An 18,106-nucleotide genomic window follows, 5' to 3' on the forward strand; every position below is an offset into this window, starting at 1 on the left:
AGAACCTTATGGACCCAGAATGCCTAGAATTAGCATTAAGGACCACAAACCTAATTTCAGAACTAACCCTAGTGTAAGGCTTATATACTTATCAAAATCAGACTTAGGTACAATTAGTAAGATGATTACTATATGATGTGTGTGTGCAAATAGCTACACTCCATGATAGTGAGACATGGGCTCTGAATGCAGAAGACATGTGTAGACTGGAGAGAAATGAAGGTAGTATGATCTGTTGGATGTTGAACATCAGTGTGCATGTACAATGAAGTGCAAATGTATTGAAAGAAAAGCTGAGCATAAGAGGAATCAAATGTAGCATGCAAGAGAGGAGACTACATTGGTTTGGACATGTGATGAGTATGAATGATGACAGCTGCATAAAGAGGTGCCAATCACTGAAAGTGGATGGTACCTGTGGAAGAGAGAGAAACAGGAAGATGTGGGATGAAGTGGTAAGGACCGATCTCGGGATATTGGGCTTCACAGACGAAATGACAAAAGACCGAGATGTCTGGTGATATGAAGTTCTAGAGAAGACCCTCCCACGTCAGTGAAACTGAGTTCTAGAAGCACTGTGTGTCCCGCCCACACTTAACAAGAAAACTTCTCACACACTCTTCCACAACAAACCAAACTCCATCTCTTCTCTCTTCTCTTCCTCACATTTCCACTTCATGCACTATGCATACCTCTCACTCCCCAATCCTATCCTCTTGACCATGAGTCACTGTATCATTGCTCTCTGCTAGCCCCCAACCTGTGTGTTCCACTCACATGCTTTGTCTCGCTGTATTATTGCTATCTCCTAGCCCCCGACCTGTATTTTCCACCCACATGTAACAAGAAAACGTTTCACTCACCCAACAAACTAATCTACATCTCCACATCTCTTCTTCCTCAAATTTCTTCCTTTATACACTATGCCTAGTTCTCATTCCCCAATCCTATCCTCATAGCGTTGTTCCTCTGTATCACTCCTATCCTGTAACCCGCCCCCCACCAACTCTATATATACCCAGGTTTTTGCCACTCACTCCCCCTCCCACTTCATACAATTTAATCACGCTTCCTTCGCAATATCTTGCCACTTATATTATGCCGTTCAAACCACAAGGGTATGTCCTGGCACTTGCCACCATGTATATCTCTCTCTTCCTTTACTCAACCATCCCATTTTTATTCCCATCTCTATCCTGCTGTCTCCCACTCTCTCTCTCCTTCTCCTGCACTTCCCTCAGTTTGGGTAACCATGTATTTCCTTTGCGGTAGCGCACCTGTTTCTGTCTTCATTCCTGATCTTTTTCTCTCTATTTCTCCAGTTGGGTAACCTTGTACCTCCTCTAAAGCAAGACACCTGCTTCTGTCTCTCTGCCTCACTATAGCCTTTCATCATCCAACACAAGATCACCTCCTCCAATGCCCCCTCCCCTCTTGTAAGTTTTCTTATATCTTGCAAGTACTTGGTGACCATTTCAGTTCAGGTGCTACTTAAAAGCACCCAGTCTGCACTGTATGTATGTATGCATGCATACATACAAACAAAAATACTGTTGATGTTTAAATTCCAATGAAAGAGCCCTAGATCTAGGTTGGAAACCAGCTCTTCCTCTATTGGCAAGAAATCTTGAAATAAAACTGAATAATGGTATACATACAAAAATACATATATGTGTGTGTGGTTGTCAGGTAAGAAGTTTGCTTCCCAATCATATGGTCTCAGGTTCAGTCCTACAGTGTGGAACCTTGGGTAAATGCTTTCTGTAGTAGCCCTAGACTCAAAGCCTTGTGAGTGGATTTGGTAGGTGGAAATGAAAGAAGCTTTTGTAGAGATGTGTGTGTGTGTCTGTCTGTCTGCCCCCCCCCCACAACTTGGCAACCGGTGTTGGTTTGTTAATGTCCTTGTAACTTACCAGTTCAGCAATAGAGACCAATAGGATAAGTAACAGAATTAAAGAAAAAAAAAGAAATACTGGAGTTTGTTTGAATAAAACCTGTCAGGGTGATGCCCCATTATTACTGGAGACCAATGGCTAAAACCAGTAAAAGAAATGAATATATAAACAAAAGTTTATTTTAAGTTTTCTACACACATTTCCCCATTATGATCATTTGAAGCCTGGCAATGGAAGTTTCAAATACAAATAGCTCAACCATATTGGATCCTTAAGGATTTCTTGTCCAGGAATCGAAATCACAATCTTATAACCATGAGTACAACCCCTTAACCACAAAGTCATGTCCCTCTACAGATATTAGACAAGTGTGGTGATAGCATGTATCTTTGTCTTACATCTCATTTCTGCTGTTTCTGACAATTCCTAGTCTATTCTGATGGTTGCCTTTTGATTCCAGTATAACACAGATGATCTTCTTGTCCTTTCCTTCAAAGTCAGCTTTTTATGATGAAGGTATGAACTCTCTCCCATCCATACACATTAATGCCGCCTCTATCACTCATGGATACCACCAATTTTATCTCCATTACCCACTCTTCATCCTGTCTCTCTCTCACCATTACACTGCTTATGCAGTATTTCTGTTCAATCTACTTACCAACATGTAACTGTCTGTCATTCTCTCTCTGTTCCATTACTTTCATGTCACTCTCGTCTTTAATCACCATTTTGGTCATGTTACCATGAATGAATGCAGAGAAAGTAGAATAGAAAAGACACTTTTCTTTTACCAGGGACAAGACTGCCTCACAGCATTGGTGCCTCAATAAAATGTAACCAGTACACTTAGTTGGTATTAAGGTAAGGCATCCAGCCATAGAAACTGCAGCAAATATGGAACTTACCAACAAGACATGGTCTCTAACCCATTTAGGATGGCAGTAGTAATTTGAAACCAGAAATAATTCAGACTGTAACAACCTATCCAACCCATGTCAGCAAGAAGCAGATGTAAAATCGATATACATATATATATATATATCATCATCATCATTTAACATCCACTTTCCCTGCTAGCATGGGATGGACAGTTTAACAGGAACTGGCCAGGCAGAAGACTGCACCAGCACTGAGTGTGTGTATTATATATAAACCAACAATAAATTGTTGCTTTCTCTAATTAAGATTACTTGTTTAAAAATTATATTAACACATTTTCTTTTGATAAAGTTTCACAAAAAAAAACAAACAAATATTAAAATAAAAATAACATTTCTTTATTTGAAAGGATGCCTTAGCATTACTTGAGAGAAGAAAAGGGAAGTTGAGGCATCTATACCTTTCTTCCAAGGAATGAGAAACATAACGGAAAGAATTTGATTTGCACAAGATTTATATGAAATATACTGAATTCAAAATCAAAATTCCTTACACAATTATAGAAGTAGTGGACTTAATTCATTGGCCAGTTTAATGTCACCATATGTTGCAAACATGTAAACATTCTTCTGATTGCAATTAGCTTTCTCCTTTTCTCATATCAGTCTCAGAGATGCCTGTAAAGATTTATGTATGAGGCCCTTCTTGCTCTATGTCACATGCCCCAAAAATATATTTAATGATCAGAATAAAGTATATACACAGATGTAGTGAAAGAAAAATATGAGTTGGTGACTAATGTTACTTTGAGAAAAAAATTTTTTTTTTTCGTCAGCAAATGCAGAAGAAAACTCTAAATGGCATTTACTGTTCATTGTAGAAGTGAATGTAACCTCTCCATAACCTGCCAAAGTATTATAATAAGTGTATTGTTTAAAATATTTACTAAACAGTTTGCTTGAGAGAGAGAGAGAGAGAGAGAACAGACTTGAAGAAGCTAAATGTGTTTAGTGTTACTTCCCATGCTTCCTAATGAAAAGAATATTACAAGGAAGTGATTGGGTTTCTCTTTTAGTGCATGCAAGAATATACTTTAGCTATTTAATCTTTTCTTTACCATAGGCGCAGGAGTGGCTGTATGGTAAGTAGCTTGCTTACCAACCACATAGTTCCGGGTTCAGTCCCACTGCGTGGCACCTTGGGCAAGTGTCTTCTACTATAGCCTTGGGCTGACCACAGCCTTGTGAGTGGATTTGGTAGACAGAAACTGAAAGAAGCCCGTCGTATTTATGTATGTGCGTTTGTGTGTCTGTGTTTGTCCCCCCCACCATTGCTTGACAACCAATGCTGGTGTGTTTAGGTCCCCGTAACTTAGCAGTTCGGCAAAAAGAGACCGATAGAATAAGTACTAGGCTTACAAAGAGTAAGTCCTGGTGTCGATTTTCTCGACTAAAGGCAGTGCTCCAGCATGGCCGCAGTCAAATGACTGAAACAAGTAAAAGAGTAAAGAGTATACTGCTGTTGAAATACATTTAGCAGTTTAACCCTTTCGTTAACATATTTCTAATGAAATACACTGCCTTTTAATTCAATTAATTTTGAAAGCAATGAAGAATTTACAGTGGTGAAGGTAGCAAGCTGGCTGAAATGTTATTGCGACAGACAAATTACTTAGTGACATTTCTTCCAGATCTACATTCTGAGTTTAGATTCTACCAAGGTTGACTCTGCCTTTCATCCTTTCAAGGTCAATAAAATGAGCACAACTGGGCTGATATAATCAACAAACCCCTCCCTGAATATTTCAGGTCTTGTGTCTATAGTAGAAAGATCATTAAGCTGGTGTCTAGAACATCAATTAACATGAAATTTTGATGAAAGGTTTTAATTTATATCACTTTAAAATAGGAAGTTCACATCATAAAACCAAGATCAGTTTTAGGCATGAAGGCATCAAAAGGCCATTTTAAGTATTTCAGTCGTTTAATATTTTCTATTTAAGTTTTCCTTCACAGTATTGCTTAGCTTATTGTACAAGTCAGCACATCTCTTTTTGCATGCCATTAAGTATTTCAATTACAGTGACTTAGCAATTTGCTTATTAATACTAAAAAGTTATGGAGAAGCTACATTTCACTGAAGAGCATTAAAACAAACAAATAAAAGCGCCATGCATCCAGAGTTGTCTTTCATATTTAAGGAGGAAAAAACATATTAGTTACTAACAGTTTAATACTTTAATCTTTAGACTTTCACTTGCATAACTGCTTAATTACCATACAACTTAATTAGAATAGGAAGCTTGCTTCTTAACCACATGATTTCAGGTTCAGTCCCACTGCATGGCATCTTGGGCAGAAGTTCTTGTCATGTGCATGAAAGTGCTTGTACCTTCTAAAAGAGAAGAGGGAATAGCAATTAATGTTTTCTATATGACAACTATGAAGGCACATGGCTCAGTGGTTAGAGCATTGGTTTCACAATCATGAGATAGTGAGTTCAATTTTTGGACCAGGCTGTGTGTTGTGTTCTTGAGCAAGACGCTTTATTTCATGTTGCTCCAGTTCACTCAGCTGTAGAAATGAGTTGCAATGTCACTGGTGCCAAGCTGTATTGGTCTTTGCCTTTCCCGTGGACAACATCGGTGGTTGTGGAGAGGAGAGGCTGGTATGCATGGGCAACTGTTGGTCTTCCATAAACAACCTTGCCCAGGTTTATGCCATGGAGGGGAACTTTCTAAGTGCAATCCCATGGTCATTCATGACTGAAGGTGGTCTTTACTCTTTTACACGACTAGTAATTAATGTATAATAGTAGTAGTACTATAGTGAATAATAATTAATGACTAGTAATTATAGTAGTAGTACTATAGTGAATAATAATTAATGACTAGTAATTATAGTAGTAGTACAGTGAATTGCCATAGTTGTTGGAACATTTGATAAAATGCCTTGTGGTAATTCATCTCCTTCTCTACCTATTGAAGTCAAATCCTGCTGAGATCAATTTTACCTTTCATCCTTTTGGGGTGGTAAACTGACAGAACTTCTAGAGCATTGGGCAGGGTACATTGTGGTACCAGGCTCTGGTTCTTTGCATCGGCAGCAACACTTGTGATGGGACTGGTGCCATGTTGTATCGACCCTTAGACAGCATCATCAGTGGCATGGAGAAAGGAAGTGGGGGAGACTTGCATGCAGGGGGCAAGTAATAGATTCCACAAACCCTACCCATGTCCAGGCCTTTGTGTTAGAGAGAAACTTACCCGATACAAAATCACCATTGAAAGCAATGATCAAGGACGGGTGGGGGTGGGGGACTAAAGAATAGCACAAAACAACATTAAAATAAAGAGAGATGTAAGATCAAATTGGACACATGTGCTTCTAACAAAAAACCTATTTTTAGCCTTACTGAGAGGTGGGTAGTACTACAGTTAACTAATACATTGTTTCATCTCCAGTATGAAAGAACAACATGAAAATTGGTTTCAACAAAATTCTGGATTTGATAGTAAGCAAAGAAAGTTCATTAGCAATCATTTATAAATAGTTAAGTTAGTGGTGATATAATTAATATATAGGGTATTAAAAAGCTAACTGAAAATAGTTGCAGTGAGGACAAAACAGTACTAACAAACAGAGGAGACAACTCTAGACATGATTTAATCTTATTATGATCTCATCAACAGATTTCATTCAATTTTCCAAAGGAGTGATGAAAGAGTCATTAAGTGTACCTCAGGGTTTATACTCTTTGGCATAGAAAAATAGAATTGTTTACAGAATAACCCAGAGAGCCCAATCTGCATGAAAAGCAAACAGTTAAGTTATTGTAACTGCTAGCTCTCTTTTTGTTTTTCAACTATACTTTGTGTTTCTCATTCACAGTGCTTTATATTAATGTTTTAAAGATTTTATGCCATAGCAATGTCAATGAAGTAGAAGCAATAGTGGTCTGGAGTTGAGTTAAAGAACATTTTTGATATCAAAATACAGAGAGAAAAAAAACAAACAAAAATGACAACAGACCATTATAACAATGACAGGTTAACTGTATCATAGACTGTGGACTATTAGATCCCAGTAATTGACATTCTTGGACATTTGTGGCCATTATTTTTGTGTCCCGAGTATAAATTTTGCTGACAGCCCCTCCGAAGAAACTTAATTTTCCCTTTAAGATTGTAACATGCAATTAATGATTGAAAGCACTTATCAACAGTTGTATTTCTTGATTGGATAACACTTCTTTGAGGACTGACTTTCTTCTTCATAGCTACATCAGTTTCTTTCTTTAAGCTTTCAGCATTTAAACTGGCCATATCCATCCAAAATATTCTACCTGTTTTATGTTTGAACTGGCTAGCTCCAGCCTCTCACACCTAGCCTACAATGTTATTGTAAAAATAAACAATCATATCATTGAAATCTCAAAGCTATGAGATAATGCATGATTAATTCAAAGCAATGTGAATAAATTAGCATTACATTTGACAAAGTAATCTGAATGCTGAAAGGTTAGTGGATCAATTAATTTCCAAACGGTGAGATGATGACAAGCAATATTGGATGGCATTAAATCAGAACATCTCCAAACTATCAACGCACAATGAACAATGAAGTGGGGGAGAAAAAAAAAAATTTATATAAACACCATACTTGACATTCAAACAACAATATTTTCTCTTTCTCTTTATAACACATTTAAGTGTTTTCTTCATGAATGCTAACCATTTTAAACCAATTTTCCTCTGTATGTAATCCTGTCTAAATCGCAATCTATACATTCTTAATCTGTTTACCTTGTGCTGTTTTATTATTGCTGTTTATATTATTGCTGTTTATATTATTACTGCTATATTACTGCATGTATACATAATTATGTATTGTTGTCAGCTCTGCACAAATTATATCTATTGTTTTTATAAATATACATACATACATATTTTGTTGATGTCATAAGAATGCTATATAAACTTTTGAGAGAACATGAATTAATTCATTTTTGGAACAGTGGATCTCGAAGCACATAAAGCTATAAATAACAGCATAGAAATATTAAGTTGAAAAATCCTTTTGGATAGAAAAAGGTGGAAGGTCACCCCCTGGACACCAGCCTATATCTCCTAAAAAAAAAATGATAAGCATTCAATCAATTGATCAAAGGAATTCTTTGAACTTTAGAAACCCTGTTGTTACCAGTGAGATTTGTATGTTGTTGATGTTATAAGAATTTTACAAACTTTCGAGAGAATGTGAAATAAATCTGTTTTGGAACGGTAGATCTCAAAGCACATAAAGCTACAGATAATAGCATGTAAGGATTGGGCTGAAGTATATGAACAGTATTCAACTCAAATGGAGAATGAGGATGGTTATATGCAAGAATTTGCTTATAAGTAGTGGGTCAGTCACATGTGAGGCACCCCTCATTTGCCTACAGTTACTCTTATTAATTAGACAGTTGATTTTTGAGTAGAAATAGGGACTTCGCATATATAAGATGAATTTTAGATTCCAGTAAGAGTCACATATTGTAGGAGGCAAAAAAAAAATTAGACACTAACATCCAGTGATATCATTGACCAGGATACAAATACCCTAGTGGCTGTCAGGAAGGTGTTAATAATCTCTCTCTCTCACTCACTCTCTCTCTATATATATATATACTAAACACTAAAATAACGATTGTAGCACAAGCTTCTATATATGCACTTTTAAGGTGTTTAAACATTAATTCTTCTTTGTTACACCTAAAAAAAAAAAAGCTATCAAAAACCAAGATAAATGCACACATTTACATTAATAACTGCACAGAACTCTAATTTCACCAAAACACACCTAAATTACAGAGTAGCACTACTTTCTTTCTTCAATATAATTCCTCATTTAAGTTTCATTTCAATTGATAAGGCCTGAAAAAACAAAATTGTAGCAACAACTTACAATCAGTAATAGAAATAAGTTAATTAATCTAGAAGTAATTAATGTTTTTATCTTGATACATGTATGACATGTACAAACTATTTATTCCAGTAAATTCCAGTGGGAGCAAGTTTTCAGGACATTCTTTTGCTGATCTGTGTCTATGTTGTTTTTTTGTTGTCTCCAGTTTCAACTTTCTTCATCTTTGATGTAAACTTATACTCAACCACTGGTACCAAAACCAAAATAAATTGAGTAACCATCTGAGAAGGCACTAAACAGTTCAGCATTAGAAGCAAACGCAAGCATGGTAATTCCATCAAGAGTAACTTCCTTGGACAGTTGATGTCAAACAAATGCCGAAACCATTTGGCAGACTAGAAATCCAGGAAATGCTGTCAACATCTCAGCACTGATGTTTCAAAGATACAAGAGTTTGTCAGCAAACTAGTTACACTATTAATAACTAGAAGTAGCAGTCATTCAGTAGAGGAAGGAGCCTCACTGCACTAATCCCATGTAGCGATCGAACCGATTAATGATGGCAGTGCAGACATAAATCCAAAATCCAATTCCCAAAGAACCTGAAACCAAGAACATAATAAATAGATAAAATAAAATAAAAGAAGAAAATTCATCTTAATATTTCAGAATACATCAAAAAAAAAAAAAAAAAAAAAAAAAAGACAGACTTATTAATTCTTGGAACATAAATACAAAGGTTATCACGAGTCAGTATTATAAATTTAGATTATTTTCAGAAGTGTGTCAAGTACTATCTTTAGATTAGAATCTCTAAATATCAGCACAATGAAATTCAATTCCTTCATCATCATCAACTTTGTTTTGATGTCCACTTTTCTTTACTTGCAGAGGTTAGACAGAGTTCATTGAGGCAGATCTTGTTTGGCCTTTCCTGTCACCAACCCTCACATGCTTCCAAGAAAGGTAATATTTCCCTATGGCCAGGCATTCTTCACACAAAACTGGAAACAAGCAACACTCATTTATAACACGATGTCAAGACAAACACATACACAAACACAGGCTTCTTTCAGGTTCCATCTACTAATTCCACTCACAAGGCTTTGGCTGGATCAGGGTTAGAGTGGAAGACACTTGCACAAGATGCCACACAGTGGGATTGAACAGAAAACCACATGGTTAGGAAGCAAGTTTTATGCAATTAAAAAACTATGCCTAGCAGAGGACTGTAAATGGGAAAACAGTCAAGATACTAATTATTTGCATATTGCAAGGTTTATCTGTTGGCTTATGGTAATGTATTGAAAAAAAGTTTTTATTTCTTACCTCCAGTACCAGTGGGAAAAGCTACAACCTTTTGAAACGGGAAGAACCAAGCAGATGAAAACTGCAGCAAAGGTTGATCATAGAGTATGTAAAATAGTAGCAGCATAGTCAAAACCTGAAAATTGTCAATAGTAAAATAATGATGAGAAAAACAATCTCTAAAATTAGCTTGAGGCTAGTTAATAAAACAAGAGACGGGTGGGTAGTGACAAATCAACCCTAATTGCATCATGTCAGGTAATTAATTATTGAACCAAGGCGGTAAGCTGGTTGAATTATTAGTGCGCTGGACGAAATATTTAGCAGCAGTTTTTCTGGTTTTACATTCTGAGTTCAAATGTCACTGTGGTTGGCTTTGTCTTTCTCCTTTCAGGGTCGATAAAATAAGTACCAGTCAAACACTAGGGTCGATGTAATTGACTAGCCCACTCCCCACAAAATTTCAAGCTTAGTGCTTATAGTAGAAAAAACTTATTTATTGATCCCAAAATGATGGCAAGAATTAACAGATCCAGTGAAATCTGAATTCAGAATGTAGAGGGACAAAAATAAACACCGTAAGGTAAGTCTTGTATTGTAGCATTTCTGTCACCCAAGCCCAAGTGACTATAATTTGGTTTCTGGCCAGACACAGACTTATTTTTAGAGAAGGGTAACTGGAAAGTGCAAAATTCAGGAAATGGTTCTAGCTCTGGAGAATAAAATCCTGCTGAGTTTGGCTTGTCAGAAGGTTACTTCTTCCTCTATATCACTTGTAAAAATAATTGTCTTTAATTTAGATACAATATCCAAAAACCAAGTTGCTATTTAAAAAGCATTGGTGCTGGTGCCACATAAAAAGTATTTTGCCTGACATCCTAACTATTCTGCCAGCTTGCCTTATTATTATTATTATTATTATTATTTGGGGCTGGAGCATAGTTGATTACATCAACCCCAGTACTCAACTGGTACTTATTTTCTCAACCTCAAAAGGATGAAAGGCAAAGGTGACCTCGGTAGAATTTGAACTCAGAACACAAAGACAGATGAAATACTGCTAAGCATTTTGCCTGGTGTGCTAACGATTCTGCCAGCTCACTGTAGTAGTAGTAGTGGTGGTGGTGGTGGTGGTGGTGGTGGTGTTGGTAGTAGTAGTAGTAACAATAAGAATATGGTTGATTAAATCAGTCAAAGCACTGGACTCTCACTTAGTTCATAATAACTGGAAAGAACATAATATGCTTGGATTGATTACAAAAAAGCCAATTAGATTCAGTCCTATATGAGTAACTCGTCTCCAATAACACTACCATTTCTGAGCTCCAGTCTAAACAAAATAATCCACCTGCTGTTTCAAAATGGCAGTATTTCTAATCTTGACTTTGTACACTATCTCTACCTTTGAGTTGGTTAATAAAATAATAAAACAAAAAGAATACTACATAGAGAAGACGGGGACCAAGTTCAGGCACTACCTCTACCTTCAGGGATAGCCTAACTTTTAAAGGATAACCTAATGCAATTCCCAACTTGGACAGATAAGTATTTCAGAGAAAATATTGCTTTCTACTTTAAACACAAGGCCTGAATTTCTGTGGGAAAGGGGCTTTCATTGACCCTTTAGTACTCAGATTACACATCAAATGTAATGCTCATTTATTCATCATCATCATCGTTTAATGTCCGCTTTCCATGCTAGCATGGGTTGGACGATTTGACTGAGGACTGGTGAAACCAGATGGCTACACCAGGCTCCAATCTGATTTGGCAGAGTTTCTACAGCTGGATGCCCTTCCTAATGCCAACCACTCAGAGAGTTGTTTTGAATTAATTGTGCATTGCCTCATAGCTTCAAGATTTTGATGATCTGATTGTTTATTTTTAAAATGACATTGTAGGGTAGGTGTGAGAGGCTGGATCTGGCCAGTCTGAACATAAAACTGGTGGAATATTCTGACTGGATATAGCTGATTTAGATGATAAGGGATAACTGGTTCTTATTTTATCAAACCCAAACAGATGAAAGGCAAAGTTGACTTCGGCAACTCCAGTACTTATTTTATCAGTCTCTTTGCTGAACTGCTAAGTTACAAGGATGTAAACAAACCAACAAAGGTCGTCAACAGAGGGAGAGCAAATACAACTACACACACACACACACGTGTGTGTGTGTGTGTGTGTGTGTGTGTGTGTGTGTGTGTGTATATATATATATATACAATGGGCTTCTACACAGTTTCCATCTACCAATTTCACTCACAAAGCATTGGTTGGCCCAAGGCTATAGAAGACACTTGACTAAGGTGCTGTGCAGTTGGATTGAAACCAAAAGCACATGGTTGCAAAATGACCCATGTTTTTATTCCTCTGGCATTTGTATGTGAAAGTACCAAGCAGAGATATAAACAAGTGTTAACACTGGCCAAGAAATGTCAATACAAATTCACAGAGAGGAAAAAGACAGACAAGGCAATGAAAGTATTTATTTTAGAATGAGACAAATAGAATTTCATATATATGTAAACTTTTACTAACCTGTAAAACCTTTCCTCCAAACTGGACTGCAACAGTTATTGCAGAAATCTTCTGTTTCCGTGCGTTCCCTGCAAAATGTTAAATCAGACTATACAACTTCAGAATAGTTCAATCGCTATATACTCATGGCAGATAACTGTATTTTCTGGCATACAAGTCAACATGATATATGAAGTAAACATGTTTAACCCTTTAGCATTCAGATTATTCTGCGAAGTGTAATGCTTATTTATTCAGATTGTTTTGAATCAACCATGGATTATTTTGTAGCTTTGAGATGTGACTGCTTATTTTTAGAAGGGCATTGTAGGGTAGGTGTGAGAAGCTGTATCTGGCTGGTTTGAACATAAAACTGTTAGAATATTTTGGCTGGATATGGCCAGTTTGAATGCTAAATAGTAAAACATTCAAACATCATCACTATCTTTCCAAATTCTGCTGCATTTTACACGGAATCTTTGGTCCTCCAAAGTTATCTTGGTGTATAAATCAACCTATCTTTTTCTGACTAAATTTCAGTCTGAAAAATTCAAATTGTCTGTTGCAAAATACAGTAATATTACATATACATGCATACACACATAAATACATAGGCATAAACAAATTCACACATGAACACACACACACACACACACAGAGAATAAAAACCCTTTAATAATTAGGAGAACAATAAATTCCGTCAAGGTTGACTTTGCCTTTCATCCTTTCAGAGTCAATAAAATAAGTACCAGGTGAGCACTGGGGTCGATGTAATTGACCTACCAATCCCTTGAAATTGCTGGCCTTGTATCAAAACTTGAAAGCAATATTAGGAGAATAATAAATTTTGTTGAGGTTGACTTTACTTTTCATTCTTTTGGGGTTGATAAGATAAGTACCAGTTTTAGTATGTAGTGTTTAAATCTAAAACACAATTCATTGGGGTTGATGTAATCATCTTACCCCCTCCTCCGAAATTGTTGGCCTTATGTCAGAATTTGAAATCAATTTTAGAAGAACAAAAGAACTGACTTTCATTTGAAAAATTTCTCATAATAAAACTAGTGAGAAATATATATCCAACTAATAATTACTATTTGTATAAAGATTTCAAAATTTATTCCAATTAATACTCAGAACAAATTATATTTTCTCAAATGTACAACTTTAACTGATCATGTGATATATCATACACAATAATGAGATTGGTTGTAAGAGCATCACATAAGACTTTGTTTTTATATAATAACCAGCTTGGTAGACCTCATCTTTTACCTAGCTATATCTTCAGGATTGAACTCACTACAGCAAACTAATCAAATACTAAAATACTGACTTACAGCTAGGTAGACTTAACCAGTGAGAGTTGTATTTCAGCCTCAGACACTAAATATTGAAAAAAGATACACGGTATACCTTATTCTTCAGACATTGATGGTCCAGAACCACTTATAGTCCATACTAATTTATGTGCAGGAACTTCAAATTTCAAATCTTCATGACTGCTAGACTAGTTTACTGGTATCTTGCACAATACAGAATTGATAATCTTGTGTTGTTTATACTATGTACAGATACTTGTATTTCATTAACTTAAGTAAATTCAATATTTGTTTCATTTAGAGTGTGACTGCCTCTATCTGTCCGAACGTTTTAATGCCCTCTATTGCGTTTTTGTTCCATTTATATCGCCTGACTGGCCTTCATGCGGGTGACACGTAAAAGCACCCACTAAACTCTCTGAGTGGTTGGTGTTAGGAAGGGCATCCAGCTGTAGAAACTCTGCCAAATCAGATTGGAGCCTGGTGTTGCCATCCGGTTTCACCAGTCCTCAGTCAAATCATCCAGCCCATGCTAGCATGGAAAGCGGATGTTAAACGATGATGATATATACCCACATCATCAGTTTCTGATTCAGTAATCTAAAAAGTTTCATACCACCACATACAAGCTCACATCATACTTCTACTAGTCTTCAAGATTACACCATCAACCCCATCTCAAAACAAAACAATCCCAACCCTACATTTAACATTGCCAAAGCTGTAATTCCAAAGACTGGGCTGAAACAACAATAACACGGTTGATATATAAAAATAATGTCCAGTCTTTACCTTTCTGTTTGATATCTTGACCAAGTTTATCAATCCTACGTTGCAGTTTAAAAAACCTGGCAAATTCTTCCGACATACTGACAGTTGTTTGTTCTGTTTTCAGATCTCTTAATTCTGACCTCAAGTTGAGCTCATTTTCATCAGCCTTGAACAGAACACAACAGAGCTGGAAAAGAGAACAATAAATATATGTAATGAATTGAACATGAGATAAGACAGCAATACAAAATTGAATTAGCTGAGTCAGAAACAGGAACTAGATAGCTTACAAGATGACAGGAAAGGATCAAAGTGAATACTGAATTGAGTAGAGCAAGAGAGAATGGTACTGGACAAAATTACATTCTCACTGCATAGCACTTTGGGCAAGTGTCTACTACAACCTTAGGCTGACCAAGCCTTGTGAGTGGATATGGTAGATGGAAACTGAAAGAAGTATGTTGTGTGTGTGTGTGTGTTTGTGCCCCCTGCTTGACAACTGGTGTTGATGTGTCAAAGCTGACTCTGGTAGAATTTGAGCTCAGAACATGAAGAGTAGGAAAGAACTGGATAAAAAAATAACATAATGTAAATATTTGCCAGCAATCTTCTATCTATTGCAGAACCTCCCAAAATCCCTCTGTTTTGGTCCTAAGAGGTTTGGCTGCATTGAAAGTTAAAAGGAACACCTTCATGTAATAAACCACAAACAAATGTTGGTCTTTGTATGAGAAACAAAAACTGTTGAAAAAGAAAGCTTTTAAAAGGTAAATAGAAACACTTCAATTTTTTTTTTTTTTTAGATTTCAAGAAATTAAGAAAGACTTTGAGACTAACTATATTAACATTGGTGAAGAATTAACTCAGAAATGTATCTGTAAAAATAGGAATATCTTTAATCCTTTAGTGTTCAGATTACTCTGCCAAATATAATGATTATCTCTTCACATTGCATTACCTTATAGCTTTGAGATTTCAATGATGTGATTCTTAGAGCAATCATTGTAAGGCTGGATCCAGTCAATTTGAACATCAAGCAGGTAAAATATTCAAACCAGATAGAGCTGGTTTAAATGCTAAAGCATTGGTTCTCAACCATTTGTTACCTATGGACCCCTTTGGTTCCTCTTTTACTAGGGTGCACCTTCACAGCCATTCGATGTTTAAAAAAGTCCTTTGATGAACCACTAAGTTACAGGAGCATAAATATGCCAACTCCAGTTATCAAGTGGTGGTGATGGGACAAACACAGACACAAAGACACACATACATAGATATATACATACAAATATATATATATAAGACTTAATTTATTAAACAAAGTTCAATAAATTTCTTCAAATAAATGAAATGAAGCAGATTGGATGTTAAAATGGATAATCCTTTTATTTCATTTCATATTCCCAGACAATTGTTTGTGACAAAAGGACCAAGATTTTCATAAAGAGAACATCATAAAGGTCAAACTTGTACTCTTCAGTAGGTGAGATTTGAAGGAAAATAAAAATAAACAAAAAGATACTTAAAATATACTCTTTTACTCTTTTACTTGTTTCAATCATTTGATTGCGGCCATGTTGGAGCACCGCCTTTATAGTCAAGCAAATTGACCCCAGAGTTTATTCTTTGTAAGCCTAGTACTTGTTCTATTGGTCTCTTTTGCCGAACCGCTAAGTTACGGGGGGCATAAACAAGCGATGCTGGAGGGACAAACAGACACACAAACATATATATATATACGATGGGCTTCTTCCAGCTTCCATCTACCAAATCCACCCACAAGGCTTTGGTCGGCCCGAGGCTATAGTAGACGACACTTGCCCAAGGTGCCACACAGTCATTACTGAACCCAGGACCATGTGGTTGGTAAGCAAGCTACTTAACACACAGCCACTCCTGTGCCTATATACAAAGAAATTTTTCTTAGTAGGCTTTCCTGCATGCATGGGACTCGAACCCACATCCCTTTGTTAACATGACTGTGTTACCAATTTTCTTACACCAACAACCCACTCACAATTATTCTTTTCTACTCTAGACACAAGGCCTGAAATTTTGGAGGAGGAGGCCAGTCGATTAGATCGACCCCAGTACGCAATTGGTACTTAATTTATCGGCCCCGAAAGGATGGAAAGCAAAGTTGACCTCGGCAGAATATTGCCAACCAAACACAATCCTAGACAGTGGAATCACTCTTTACTCCTCAATGTTTTCATCACAGCTGTCTATTATCCTCCTTACTTCTTGCATGAACAAAAACTGGGAAAACATCCTGCGATAGAAACAAATAAATGCACTAAAACAGATAGTGAACAATTTATTACTTAAAAGCTTCGCAAAGTTTGTAATTGTGTTACACCTTACAATCTCTTATAATAAACAGCACATGAGGATTATAAATCTGTCACAGCCAAAAGTACATAGCAAAGCCTAGGACCAGAAGCTACTACAGCAATGACAACTTAACGAAAGTTCTTAACCTGCTAGAAAAGGCAGCCAAATTTTTCTCAAGTTTCATTATGCTGTCTTAAAAGAAGATATAATAAAATAAAGTTATCCTGAATGCCTTAAAAATTTTTTTAAAAAACGCTGAGATAGTCACAGTTTATATGGTTTTAGTTGTAGATCTACGGGATCAGATCGGACAGGAGCTAAATAACTTCAGCTCTGAACACTTACTGACTCCATACCAAGATATGTATACCAAGACAAAACAGCTGCTACATACATATTCTCGACTGCATTAAAAAAAGGCCTTTAAACTGACAGGTAAACACCCACTCACTGATACACTTGCAACCATTTGCACATTCGTGTATTTCTATCGCTACCACAATGGTTCCCCGCGCCTCCAAAGCAACAAATTATGTACAACCTTTTCCTTCTCTCACCTCTATTCTTTTTCCCAAGCTCGGCATTTAATAGTAAGTATCCACCCAGAAATTCCTTTTCTGCCCACAATTTCCTTATATACATCAGACTGCCAGAAATACACATCGACCTCATTCATCAGTTCCACAACTCACACACTAATGTGGAAAAAAAAAAGTTGGTAATCGATTTTCCGCCAAATGTTCCAAACCTGTTGCCTTGTCTATATTACACAAATATTGTTTAGAGAAATATACTAATTAGCTAAGAGTATGGCTGAAACTTAGTTCAATTAAACGCAATTATCCCAACAAGGTGACGGTTTAGTAATAATAATGAATTACGCAGATGAAAGAGCAGCGTATTCTAAGGGAAGATGCACATAGGTGTTTGTCGAAGCATAAAATGTTATGCCTCCCAAACATGTTTGTGGTGGTACTTGTAGCATAATCAATTAAGAAGAGTCCATTATTGGCAGCTGGAAAACTAATAACCAATAACAGAAATCCCAAATTAAACAGAAAAATATTTAACTGATGTTTAACAGTAACAACAGTAGTAAACTATAAGAGAATAATTGTGTCTTTTATAGCCATAAAAGTACGAAATTTTTGTAATAGAAGTAAAAAAA

General features: G+C 36.3%; 1 protein-coding gene across 1 annotated transcript in view; it reads right to left on the reverse strand.

Moving 5' to 3' along the window:
- Positions 1-3,153: 3,153 nt before the first annotated feature.
- Positions 3,154-18,106, reverse strand: part of LOC106875450 (guided entry of tail-anchored proteins factor 1) — a 16,162-nt gene continuing 1,209 nt past the window's right edge. Inside the window, exons 2-5 of the mRNA XM_014923601.2 lie at positions 14,626-14,791; positions 12,533-12,600; positions 10,016-10,130; positions 3,154-9,288 (exon numbers count right to left, since the gene is read on the reverse strand). Of these exons, the coding sequence (XP_014779087.1) occupies positions 9,206-9,288; positions 10,016-10,130; positions 12,533-12,600; positions 14,626-14,791 (432 nt within the window). The 3' untranslated portion in view covers positions 3,154-9,205. The remainder of the gene's footprint in view (positions 9,289-10,015; positions 10,131-12,532; positions 12,601-14,625; positions 14,792-18,106) is intronic.

The sequence above is a fragment of the Octopus bimaculoides genome, chromosome 15 (assembly GCF_001194135.2).
Source record: "Octopus bimaculoides isolate UCB-OBI-ISO-001 chromosome 15, ASM119413v2, whole genome shotgun sequence".
Taxonomy (NCBI): domain Eukaryota; kingdom Metazoa; phylum Mollusca; class Cephalopoda; order Octopoda; family Octopodidae; genus Octopus; species Octopus bimaculoides.